Source organism: Gambusia affinis, linkage group LG11 (genome assembly GCF_019740435.1).
Source record: "Gambusia affinis linkage group LG11, SWU_Gaff_1.0, whole genome shotgun sequence".
In the NCBI taxonomy this organism is placed as follows: domain Eukaryota; kingdom Metazoa; phylum Chordata; class Actinopteri; order Cyprinodontiformes; family Poeciliidae; genus Gambusia; species Gambusia affinis.
The window spans coordinates 14,715,053-14,727,339 of NC_057878.1; the positions used below are offsets into that span (position 1 = coordinate 14,715,053).

Consider the following 12,287-nt stretch of genomic DNA (forward strand, 5'->3'; position numbering starts at 1 on the left):
TTACCTCTTGAGGGGCAACTCGGACAACTTGGCCCTGCAATTCATAAACACCTGCAGTTTCACATTGACCACTTGACTAAGCACCTGCAGCATTCAAACAGAAACAGAGGCCCAGTCAGAAATAAGGAGAAAGGAAATCATGTGTGCAGCAGAGAGATTAAAAATAGAACGGTGAGCTATATCAATGGAAATAGTCTTTGTATATGGTTCCACAAAGCTTAACATTAAAAAAAATATGTACAAATGTTAGTATACTGAGCAAGTTTGATTCCTCAGAAATGAACAAGATATTTCATATAAGTTAAATTGTTTGAATAAATGAACAAGTTTACCTAAAATTGCTTGTAATATCAGATGTTCAACCGGTCAAATCAAATATCCAATATCAGCGTAGAAGGTTAGCAAATATTCTTCAGCTTGAACGGTATACATAATCATTTCCACAACTTTTCTGTTAAAACTGTCCAAGGATTGTAGCTCATGGCAGATATAATCCTTTTCCTGGTCAAAATATGGAAAACAGCTTTAAAAAAAAATTTAAAAAGCAGAGAGCAAATTTAGACATCGCAGAAAAGTTGCTCGAAAAGTAGGCATCCGCCAAAGAAAAGCTCTGGCTCATATAACCAGAAAGGAAATTATAAAATGTCCAATTGTGAGAGATCAAACTTGTTCAGTTGTTGAAGAAAATCTACAACTCTACTAGGTGTTGTGCTGAACTCTACATGCTGCTTTACTCAGCCCGCCTGTTGCTTTCTAGCTGACTGAGAGAAAAGGAGCAAAACTGGAGAGTGTCTTACAATCAGGAGCGAGGAGATCTTTTGTGCTTCTCTAGTGAGGGGATCAATGATGGCCACAACGTCATAGAACACCTCATTTTCACGTGGTGAGAGCTGGAGCACACTGAGGAGGGAATTTCAACGTTCTGATTTTCACTGTGGGATATTCTCAAAAAAGTAAGAATGGTAAACAAATAAAGCATACCTTTGGGTGTCTTTAAAACTGACATCTCTTCTGATCTCTCCTTTAGGGACTGCAGAAAGCAGAGCATCAACTTTCATGACCAGGTCACTCGCTCTAAGGGAGAAGAGGTCCATTATTTATAAAGTGTATGAGTTGAGAGGTAGATCTCTGAGAATAAAAATAATAAAAGAGGTAGGTGTGAAAAAGCTAAAATGGTGAACAAATTTCTATTAAAGACATCGGTGAGGAAGACAAAGTTACATTTTGATTTAGATGGCAAGACTGAAAGGACTACAAACGTACTGCTTTGGTTTCTTCCCCATCTGTTTTACTTTGGCTTTGACCTTCTCTGCTGAACCACTCAGTGTAATCCTCTCAAGCAAGTGGAAATCCTCCATAGTGAATTCCTCCTGCTCTTCAAACAGACAGAGAATCTGACATGGAGAAAATAATGAAGTCAGAATATGACTTTTCCAATTCTTATCTCAGTGTGCATCACTTAAACCTTGCCCAGGGGATGTCAGATGTAATGTAACTGTGATTGTTATATCCATTTACAGTTATGTTATGCAGTAATGCTCTCTGCTTTTACTGTTTTTTAGACTGTTAGATAGATAATTTTAATTATTAGAGCCACTTCTTCAGAGGCTGGCCTCTTCTTGCCTGGCTGTCATCGTCGTCTGTCACCCCTCATCAGCTTTGTACACAAACACGCAGAATACAATAAAGGCCACCTGTGACCTTTAAGAAACAGATGTCCTGCCGATTTGACAGTGCCAAATGAAGACAATAAAAACCTTGAAGAAAAAATTATTTATTGGCAGAGCAGCAATACTAACATTGCAATCTGGTAAATAGTAGGAGAAATATTTACCCTGTGCTTTATCCAGAATAATATGCTAATAAAAATAGAAAAAATAAACATGTAAACAGATATGAAACGTAAATTACTGAGACACATTCAGGACTGTTCATAACACAATGGTGCTAAAGCATTTCTTTTTAAAGCCAACCTTCACTGAGGACATAGTCTGGCTACAGAGTTCGATTCTGTTTCTGCTATGATTCTGTCTGACAGATTTGTTTAGCAGAGTTTTGTTCATTTGCTTTTATATTTAATAAATATAAAAAATGTATAAAAAAATCTCAAAATATTATGCAAAAGTGAGATTTCCTGCTTTCATAAGAGAGCAAATACATGAAATTAGGCAACTATCAGGCTTTTCATAAAAAGATCTACTAACACACAAAGCATTCACATTCACAGGGTGGAGCTAAAATATCAGGCTATAGATGATAATAAATTAGGAGCAGCTTGGGAACTACAAGAGTCAAACTTCCCATCACTACAGAGGGTTCTCTCACTGCAACAGCGAAACTATGAAGCGCCATCAACCGCACTGAGTATGAGCAGAGGGTGACAGGAGGGGAGAGAGACAGAGTACGAGGCGAGTGACGCATGAACAAAGTGCAAACATCATCCCGCTGTCTCTCATTTTTATCCTTTCCACCCCGACTCTTTGTGGCCGCATTCAAACACAGGTGTCTGCCAACTGAGATTGAAGCAAGGATCAGGCTGCTGAGAGGTGAGCAGAGGGGCACAATGACAGAAGATGGGGGTGATTCACTTTTTCGGAGCAAATTTGTTCGATTGTATTCATTAGTCAACATCTATTAATTAAAAAAACTTCACATGTATTTATCAAAATAAGTGGTTATTATGATCATTTCTAATGATTTTTCACAAGCCAGATTTTATGGTGCTCACCTGACCAGTTGGTGCACTACATGGGGTGTGGGCGGAGTCACTGTGCTGACTGCAGCAATCAATTGTTCTATGACGTGATTGTAGGGGTGCACTGATTGGAGGTTTATGGCCTATCACCATTCTTTAAACTGCCTGACATGCCAGATGTATTTTGTGCTAAGTATACAGAAAAATTGCTAAATTGGCAACAATGGGGAGACTTAGACAAGACATGGTGGACAGGTCTGTCAGTCAGTCCTCTCTCACTTCAGGACAGTGGCTGATTTTCCTTGCGAAGGAAGATAAGATTGGTGGATACAATTTGGCCGACTGCTGATTGCGCAAAGTTAATGAAATCGGGGCCAAACGATCTGTGCACCCCTAAAGGACAGACATCAAAAAATTATTTAAGGGATTTTTAAATAAAAATCTGAATGTTTCACAGATTGCCTCATAGAAGGGCCGCTCATTTGATCCGATGAACCATATATATTTTTAAAGAGTAAAGATTTGATTAATTTATCAGCAACATTGTCACTGTAGAAAAGAGATAAATGAAAGATTAAATTTATCTTAAATGTTTTAATATAGATTTCTTTCTCCTTTACTCCTTCTGGAATATGCTTGATGTTGGTCCGATCGCTTCCATTAATTATTGCTTTTCTTAACATTCGAGTAAAGGAATCATTTAAGACATATAGTAGCAATTAAATGAAAATCAGTTGAGCCATTTTTAAACAAGTTGTAAATAAATCCTGATGCTTCAAAGTCATACCAGGTCACTAATGTTCACATTTCTAACAATACCTGACAACATAGAGTCTACTCACTCTGCCGTTGCTGATCACAGCCTGCTGTCCAGGACGCAGCTTCAGGACATCTTGACAGAACATTTGCTGACTGCGGATAAAATCAACCTCTAGTGTGTTGAACTTTTTCTCAAAGGCATCTAGGTCCATTCCCTGCAGCAGAAGAACAGAACTTTGTTTAGAATGTCAGGAACAGAGCGTAGTTTCTGAATGTCGGAAGAGTTTGCGAGGTAAAGCAAGATTTGTGATGCAATTGCAATATCTGACAAAGTAGCTTTAGGACATTTCTCCTCCATTCCAGCTTGTCAACAAAATACCATTCTGAGTAATGCATTGGTATAAAGGAATGATGTATGTGAGGCAAAAAATAATAATTATCATTTCATCCATCATTGATGACTTGCATCTGCACAACTACTGGATTTTCAAACAAGTCTAGCCGAAAAAGGAAACATTTTCAACCTAGCTGTCAGAAATTAACGAAAGAAAAGAGATAAATCAATTTGTGATTAATACCAGAAACTCTTAATTAAACCTCAGTCATATTTGTTCATAATAAATTGGGTGTGGGAGCATGGATGGGGTTGTAGAGTCAGGTTATTAGTTTTTCCAACATTTCTTTCCTCCGGAGATCAGGTGAAATACCAATAATGTCAGCGCAATTCAGTCAGCAAGTCTGTCTGGCAGCCAATAATAAACCTGTGTCCCTTGGCTTTGGGTCTCAAGTCACAAAGCTGCTTCCTACCCATCTTTCCATTGCTATTTCCACCCCATAGTCTCCTTATAGTTTAAGGCTTGTATAATTGAAAGAAAGTTTGCTACAGTAGTCCCAGCTGATGCATGTGCTGTATGGCTTAAATCTGATGGGACAAAAGGGAGCTCCTCTGTCAACGGATTTGTTGATTGGAGCAGCCTCTGTGTACTGCTGTGTGGGTGGATCCTGCTGCACACTGAAGTGTTTGGTTGTAGCTCTGCTCAAAGCAGCAGAGTGATGGTCAGGCCTGGCTGAACATATGTAGCTCACACAAGGGTGACCAGCAGCTTGGTTATTCATCAGCCCCAGGACAACAGGTATACACCAGCACTTTTTAGTTAAAGATGCAGCGTGTAGAGTCTTCCTTTTGATGGCCCTGTGACACTTCAAGTGGAACTGACAGCAAGTCGGCCACTTGTCTAGGTATCTGCAGGGTGTGGAGTCTCATGCCTGCCCTGAAGGTATTCAGTTAGCTGCTGTTAGGTGAGAAGATTGGCTCATCAATCACAGTTTTCTCAAACTGTGAACTAGAATCAAGGGGGGAAGTATAAGAAGTATAAGAAAAATCTCAGCATGTGGATTTACCCTACAATTGTGTTTTCTAGTTTTTACCTTTAAACAGCTGCATGATAGATGATAAAAAACACGTCCAAGTGGAATCAAATGCAACTTGTATCCTCATAACTCAAAGCTACAACAAATGTTGAAATATATTAGATTTTCCCATTTAAAACATGAACACAGATATTCATTAGTGAATAAAATTTAAGATCCAACTTTGTCATTATACAAATCTATAATAATTGTCACTTAAATATTTAATACTGTCTGGATGTTGGCAGACACTATTTTAAATCAATGAGCTCAATGTTGGAGGTAACGATCTAATATCCGGCATAATGACTTGATGGAATAAAGTTTATTTTCAGGTACAGTACAGACCAAAAGTTTGGACACACTTTCTAATTGAATTCAACTAGAAAGTGTCCAAACTTTTGGTCTGTACTGTACATCAAACAATCCTGTTATCATTGTTATACTTTAAACGTTAAAACAGGCCAGACAACATACTAAATATTGTCCAAAATAGATTTCAATTACAAACACCATCATAAAAATTAAAAATACAATAGACAGTCCTGAAGTGAACTAGAATCACTAAGACAAAACTTAAATGGGTATGAGAAAGTGATTTATTCTTCACAAAGTCTATAGTCGATTTTAGAAAAGGAGATCGTAAAAGTGTTCCTTTTCATGACTAATGGGTTATATAGACCAAAAATATATGTTAACACTTTATGTTATTCATTCTGGTAACAAAAGTGACAATAAAAGGATTTAAAAAGTATTTTTTTTCATTACAGTACTTATCCAGATATTTAGGAAAACCACTAATATTAAAGTCAAATTCAGGGTACTTCACTGCATCAGTCAGCGACAGTAAGTTCAATTTAATTCAATTCATTTCATTTAGAAAGTGCCAATTTGTAGCACGTCTTGTCAGCAGAACAACTACGTGAGTAATGAATAATGGATTTAGTCTTATTTTCAAATATAAATGCAACATTTATGATGCTCTGATGAAATAAGCTGTCAAAACACAGTAAAGATAAAAATACCAATCACCAATATAGCCTTTTGGGATTAAAAACATAATCAATTAGTTTATCACAACAACAAGATCACTGAGTCTCATCACAGTACTTTTTTCCCACGATAACAATAATTTCAGATCACAACCAAAACAAAATAAAGAAATGGTGTGTGTCCAAATCAGCTTATTCAGACTACAAACTCACATAAACAGACTCAAACACATTTTTCTAAACTGCAATAGCTACACTGACAGATGAAAAGATATTTGTTGCATCTGCTTTTATCAAGGGCAATCAACTTTGATCTTGTTGAAATGGAACTCGGATAAGAGCATTGAGCCTAAGATGCAGGTAAAAGTCCAAACAGATATCAATTCTTCTTAAGATGTGCAATACCATCAGTAGCTGTATTCAAGAATGTAGCTGTTATGTGGTGTTGATGATAATCTAACACTGAACTGCTTCAACCTCCCTTTCACATGTTACCGATGTAAGCTGGCATCCAGTCACCCTCCAAACTTGATTTAACAGATCAGATGGGCTTACTCACAGAATTTCTTGAAATATAAATGTTCCTTTATTCCTAATTTGTTGACCTTACTGCTTGGTTAGCTAGTGCTGAAACACTTCAGCATCTCAAGAACTGAATGCATTTATGATGCTCTGATGAATGAAATCAGCCGTTTGATTCTGGTGTGTTGGAACAGGGATGCGTCCATAGGTTTTAGGACAGTAGCTCTCAGGGACTGGATTTGGGCACGACTGTTGTAAACGTATAAGTGCTGTTGGTGACAGCTAGTTGGAAAAAAGGTAGCTTCTTTAATTAAGTCGACCGTGTGTTGAAGCAGTGATTTAAGGATGTCAAGTACAAACTCCAGCTAAGGACAAAGTTCAAGCATAGGCATGGCTCTAATTTGATTAACTTTAATCAGATTACGAAATGGTGCATAGCACATTTTAAAGGACTTGGATCAGTATAAAGTACTTAATAAGGTCATCCTTAATGCAATAAAATATTATTTGAAATATAGTAAGTAGTAAATTAATGTTTCACATCATAAAGATATTCATGTGTAACATTTTGTCTGTAACATATTTCTTACAGTACAAAAATAAATCTTTGCTTCAGTGTTAAATGCCTTTTTTAAACTTTCTTTGTTTCTTTTTCTATGACAGGTTATTAATACAAAAACAGCAGTAAAACAATAAATTATAGGTATTACAAAAAAACACTAATCATGCAAGCAGAAAATACATGCTGTCTCATTGTAACTACATCCAGATAGCTGCAGGAAAGTCAAATGTTTGGACCAAAGGACTTAATTTGAAATGTAAAATAAGTGAAAACAAAACTTACCTGCATCCCCAAGTCCTTCATCTTAGTCCCTTGCTGGAGGAGCAGGCTGCTCTCCTCTTTTAGGAGTTTCTGTGCAAACTCTGCTGCAGCCTTATTCTTCTGGGTGAGGAGAGAGGCCCAGACAGCTCTGTACAGCACAGTGTTATCTTCGCTGGGCTTTCCACTGGGGTTATCTATCACCCCTACACGCAAGCCTGGACTGGACTTCTGCACGCACACATACAGCAGCGATATAACTCACACTAATTTCGCAGATTCTCATCTATTCAGAGACAAGAAATGTCATTGACAAAGCACCAGCAAGAGAGAGAGATTTTTTCAAATAATTCTCTGATCTTTTTTTACTTTGTGGATTATTAGCTACAAATATGTCATGTATAATCTTTCAGTTTTTATCTTTTTTTCAGGAACACAAAGAAAAACCTTTTTTTTTTCTTAATGGTTTTAGTTTAATCAAATTCCAAACTGACACCATTTCCTTGGTTTGCATACAGAGCATAGACTTTAAATGAACAAAACTTGTTGCTGTTGCCACATCTATAGTAAATTTGCTTTAAAGGTTGGAATAAATGAAAATATTTATAGAGAAGTAGGATTGTCAAAATTATATTGATATAAATAAGGTGTGAACAATACTTACCACATGTCTCAAAGCATTAAGCAACAACTTTCGCCCTGAAACCTTCTCAAAATCTGCAACTACCCACATGGTTACAGCAGTCATCCCATCCTCATCTAAATTGGAAAAAAAAAGGAAAAACATTATTCCAAAGACATTTAACTTTCTACGAATCTCTAGCATCACACTGATTTTATCAATCAGAAGATGATTTGGTTCGATTCCGCCAGTTTCATGATATAAACAAACATTCTATGATGTAGGGCTGAAACAATTACGGTACCGGTAATACGATTAATTGTGATGAAATGATTACTGACATAATCATCAACTAACTTAGTAACTGATTAATTGTTAAGTGGATTATACAGACTCGGGAACATAACATTTTTTGGAAGAAGAACATACTCATAGAGAAAATTAAGCCAAAACGATACAAATATATATTATGCTTTCAAAAAATATCTGTAAATATGTTCCACCCAGAACTCCTCAAGTGGCATAGTTCTAGCTTCACCTGGTTAAAATTCTTTTAAAAAAAAGACAAATAAAAAGATAAATACAAAATCTTGATAAAACCCTTTAAAGATTGAAGTCCAGGCTAAAATAATAAGATCGCAACCCTCGAATCCAGAATGAATGTTGGTTAAACCAACCTGTAATAAATATTAAACTAAGTAATCAGCCTGATTTCCAGGAGCAAGAATACTCAATGTATTGGGAAGCGTTGCGCAATTTATAAGACTATTGAATCACCTTCAGAATTCTATTGATTGCAGCCACACAGTCAGAAAGTGGGTTTTAGGCTTGTCTGCCAGTCTACAGAAGAAAAACAATCAGCTTCCACACACTCGCTGAAGCGACACTCTGAGCCAGAGCAGCAGAAAGCTCTGAGGTGTATTTAGACAGCTGAGCGAATGCCATTTAAAGGAGCAGAGTTTTAAACCTGTCTGTTTCAACAAAGATCAGTTATTGTTTTTCATACACCCTTAAAGGAGTGTATTTTGTTAAGATGTTACTTATGGTTGAGTTTACAGATATTCAATGCATCTACAGTGACCTGCTCCAGCTTTACCTCATGTATCGTGGCCTAAGGAGAAACAATCTCTCAAACGTGTCCCAGGTTTATATACATATACAATGGCAACAATGTGAAAAGCACTGGTTTCATACCAAACAGTCTGGTTCAGTGGTTTAATCACTGCTGCAAATGCTACATCAGAATGCCTGGCTTGTACTTCATAGTGCAATCTTTATGTCCAGCTGAAGGGAACTGCATTTGGCTGAAAGAAAATAGTGTGCTGAAAGAAGAAAAGTAATCCCATTGCTTACCACCATTTGTGAAATACTTCATCCTTTTAGAGATCACAGCAGTTTTGTCCTTAGACTCCAAGTATGAAAACATAGTTGTGTCCTCCCAATCATCTACAACTGCAAACAAAAGAAATGAAGCATGACATGACAGGAATACAGGCAGTGAGCTGATACTAAATGATGTAAACTGAGGAGTACGATTTACCTGGTGTCCCAGTGAAGTCGAGGTATTTTCGGTCAGTGTTCAAAATGAGTGGATTCATCCTGGGAACCACATTAGCCTGCTCCATTAGATGATCCACCACATCGGAGCTTTCTGTTAGCTGACCCTATGAAGATTAAGAAAAAAAATGCTGATAAAAAAATCTGTGTAGTTTATGAAGTGTTTGTTACATGTTTCATACCTGTAACGCAAACATAAACCGATGTTTATGTAACAGTGTAGGAAGATCAAGAGTAACATTTGTCTGCAAATTGCCACTATTTGTAATGTAATAGTCTTAAAAACAAGGGAAGCTTCTAGGTACAAATATATAAACACATTGGTCTTGACAAATAAATGTCTCTCTTTTTTTGTAAAACTCACATCCAAGTCAAAGCTTAAAACAACCATGCAAATCAGTGTTTGTTTGATAATCAGCTTTATCGTTTTAAGATTAGTTCATTTCAGCTAATCTTACAAGTTTACTACTTGTAAACTACAAGTCTTCACTACTTGTAAACTACAAGTCTTCACTACTTGTAAACTACAAGTCTTCACTACTTGTAAACTGCAAGCGGTAAACTTGTAGTTTACAAGTTTACTGCTTGTAAACTGCAAGCGGTAAACGTGTAGTTTACAGGTTTACTGATTGTAAACTGCAAGCGGTAAACTTGTAGTTTACAGGTTTACTGCTTGTAAACTGCAAGTGGTAAACTTGTAGTTTACAAGTTTACTGCTTGTAAACTGCAAGCGGTAAACGTGTAGTTTACAGGTTTACTCCTTGTAAACTGCAAGCGGTAAACTTGTAGTTTACAGGTTTACTGCTTGTAAACTGCAAGTGGTAAATTTGTAGTTTACAGGTTTACTACTTGTAAACTACAAGCAGTAAACTTGTAGTTTACAGGTTTACTACTTGTAAACTACAAGCAGTAAACTTGTAGTTTACAGGTTTACTACTTGTAAACTACAAAATATGCAATAAAATATTAACTGCTTGTTGTTTTAGAAAACTTAATTGGCTCACTCATTTCTTTCTTTCCATCCTTAAAGGCTGCAGCATTTAGCCACTGAACAATACACACCGAGACTTTGCATTGAAAGCTGTACAATTTTTTTCCATGAGTCTATAAATATTACCAACATGCAGAAATTGAATGCATAGCACTGAATACAAACTGACCGGATAAGGAATCCAAGCTGCCCTTTGCTATACTGCACACATTAATAAGGCAATGATGCTTAAAATTAAATATATTATTCAGGTCTGGTGGGACCATTTTTGATTTCCAAATTATTTTACTGAATGAAAGGAAGAAATCTGATTTAAACACCATGAATTTTGTTCTCTTTGTTTTAATAAAATTTTGCTGCAGTGTTTGTTCATCCGCCCTTAAATCTAATGGAAAAAAAGTACATTAGGCAGAAAATCCAGTAGGCTCAAAATCCAAACTTGTGTTTTTATTGGGGACAAAAAAAATATTATCATGAGATCAAAAATGACCAGATGCATCATAAAAAGCTGAACTTAATATTCAAGGTCTACCCAATATAGGATCATTGCTACAAAGGGAAAAACAGTCTTCATCAAAGCATTTGCTATTTCAGGGATGTATTTTTTTTTCTGTTATGTTGCCAAGCAACTCTTATAAATACCTTTAATAAATTTAAAGTGCAAAAATCTGCCTAGTTTTTTGAAAACAGTGATCGATGAATCTTTTATAATCAATCTGGAATTGATCATGTCGTTTAGGAGTGCTACTTAAGTGCACTTTCTTATGACTCTTTGTGTTTACTCATTACTCTAAAAGTACTACTTCATGATATGCAAAGGTTTTATATACTGAATATCAAGAGTGAGTCATACTGTAAAGACTGCTCTCTGAAAGGCAGCAGTGGTGTCCATTATGCGCTGTAGGATTATGGTCTCCAGCTCTTCTGGGTCCATCTCATCTGGGTTCAGAGGAACTCCATTAAATAATGCCAGAGGCAAGGCACCCAGCCCACTCTTCCTGTAGAAGAGAGCACCGTCCTGGGGGCAAAGAAAATGTTTACTGAATTCCTGATTGTTGCCATTCATTAATTATGGATTGAAGCTACCAACTGTTCTATCATTTCAAATGTGTCTCCTACCTTTCTTTTGTAATCATATTCAGAATCTGATCCCAGAATCCTTTCTTGATTGGCTTTTGGGTAATTCTTCTTCAGGTATGCAGATATTGTGTCAGCAGATAATGTTTCCCCCACATCTACTTTGTTGTACATCTGCAAGTGGTGTTAAAGCAGTTCAGACCTTACTGTCAGTGTCCTTGGATGTCTCCCACTGTCAATAATTTCTAGCCCTCTCTAAAAGACCTAATAGCCAAGGCAAACCCACGTTTACTGATCTTGTCAAAAATGCTTCAGAACTATAGGATAAGACAAAGCACAATAAAGCAATAAACCTCAGAGGAACAGGTAGATATGAGCTGGCAGGAAACACTTGCTAAAACACGAGATTTATATGTTTGATATACTTACCGAGACTATAGACATCACAGCCTGGGATAAATCATACTCGTCTGTGATGTAATTCAACAGCCGGTAAAATCCCACTCCTGTGTCTGAGAAGCCATCAATCTCATCTTTGGTGTTGACAACAAACACAAATCCAATTCTATAGGAGCAAGGGACAAAACAAGTATTCAATTTGCAGGTGAGATGAGAATCACTACCTGGTAAAGATTATAAAATGCTGAGAACAGACCACATAAAAATGTGGAGAAATGTGAGAAACGACAGCACTAACCTCAGGGGGATTTTATGCTTGTAGAAAAGCTCTGCTAGTTTCACCAGCTCAACAGTTTCTTCCTGCAGTGGATCTAAAAACAGAACCTAACAACACAGGCATCAACTTTAACAAAAAGAAACGATAAACTGAAAACTGTTCACTC

At 36.7% G+C, this 12,287-nt stretch overlaps 1 protein-coding gene across 5 annotated transcripts in view; it reads right to left on the bottom strand.

Annotated features, from left to right (window-relative positions):
• Positions 1 to 12,287, bottom strand: part of uggt2 (UDP-glucose glycoprotein glucosyltransferase 2) — a 41,396-nt gene that overhangs the window by 18,041 nt on the left and 11,068 nt on the right. For 4 of the 5 annotated variants that reach the window (XM_044130879.1, XM_044130878.1, XM_044130877.1 and 1 more), the window contains 13 exons: positions 12,143 to 12,228; positions 11,875 to 12,010; positions 11,488 to 11,619; positions 11,222 to 11,386; positions 9,361 to 9,484; positions 9,174 to 9,272; positions 7,863 to 7,957; positions 7,223 to 7,429; positions 3,538 to 3,669; positions 1,264 to 1,394; positions 982 to 1,074; positions 798 to 900; positions 5 to 84 (listed from right to left, as the gene is read on the bottom strand). In XM_044130879.1, the coding sequence (XP_043986814.1) occupies positions 5 to 84; positions 798 to 900; positions 982 to 1,074; positions 1,264 to 1,394; positions 3,538 to 3,669; positions 7,223 to 7,429; positions 7,863 to 7,957; positions 9,174 to 9,272; positions 9,361 to 9,484; positions 11,222 to 11,386; positions 11,488 to 11,619; positions 11,875 to 12,010; positions 12,143 to 12,228 (1,583 nt within the window). The remainder of the gene's footprint in view (positions 1 to 4; positions 85 to 797; positions 901 to 981; positions 1,075 to 1,263; positions 1,395 to 3,537; positions 3,670 to 7,222; positions 7,430 to 7,862; positions 7,958 to 9,173; positions 9,273 to 9,360; positions 9,485 to 11,221; positions 11,387 to 11,487; positions 11,620 to 11,874; positions 12,011 to 12,142; positions 12,229 to 12,287) is intronic. The other variant, XM_044130876.1, reaches the window with a different exon arrangement.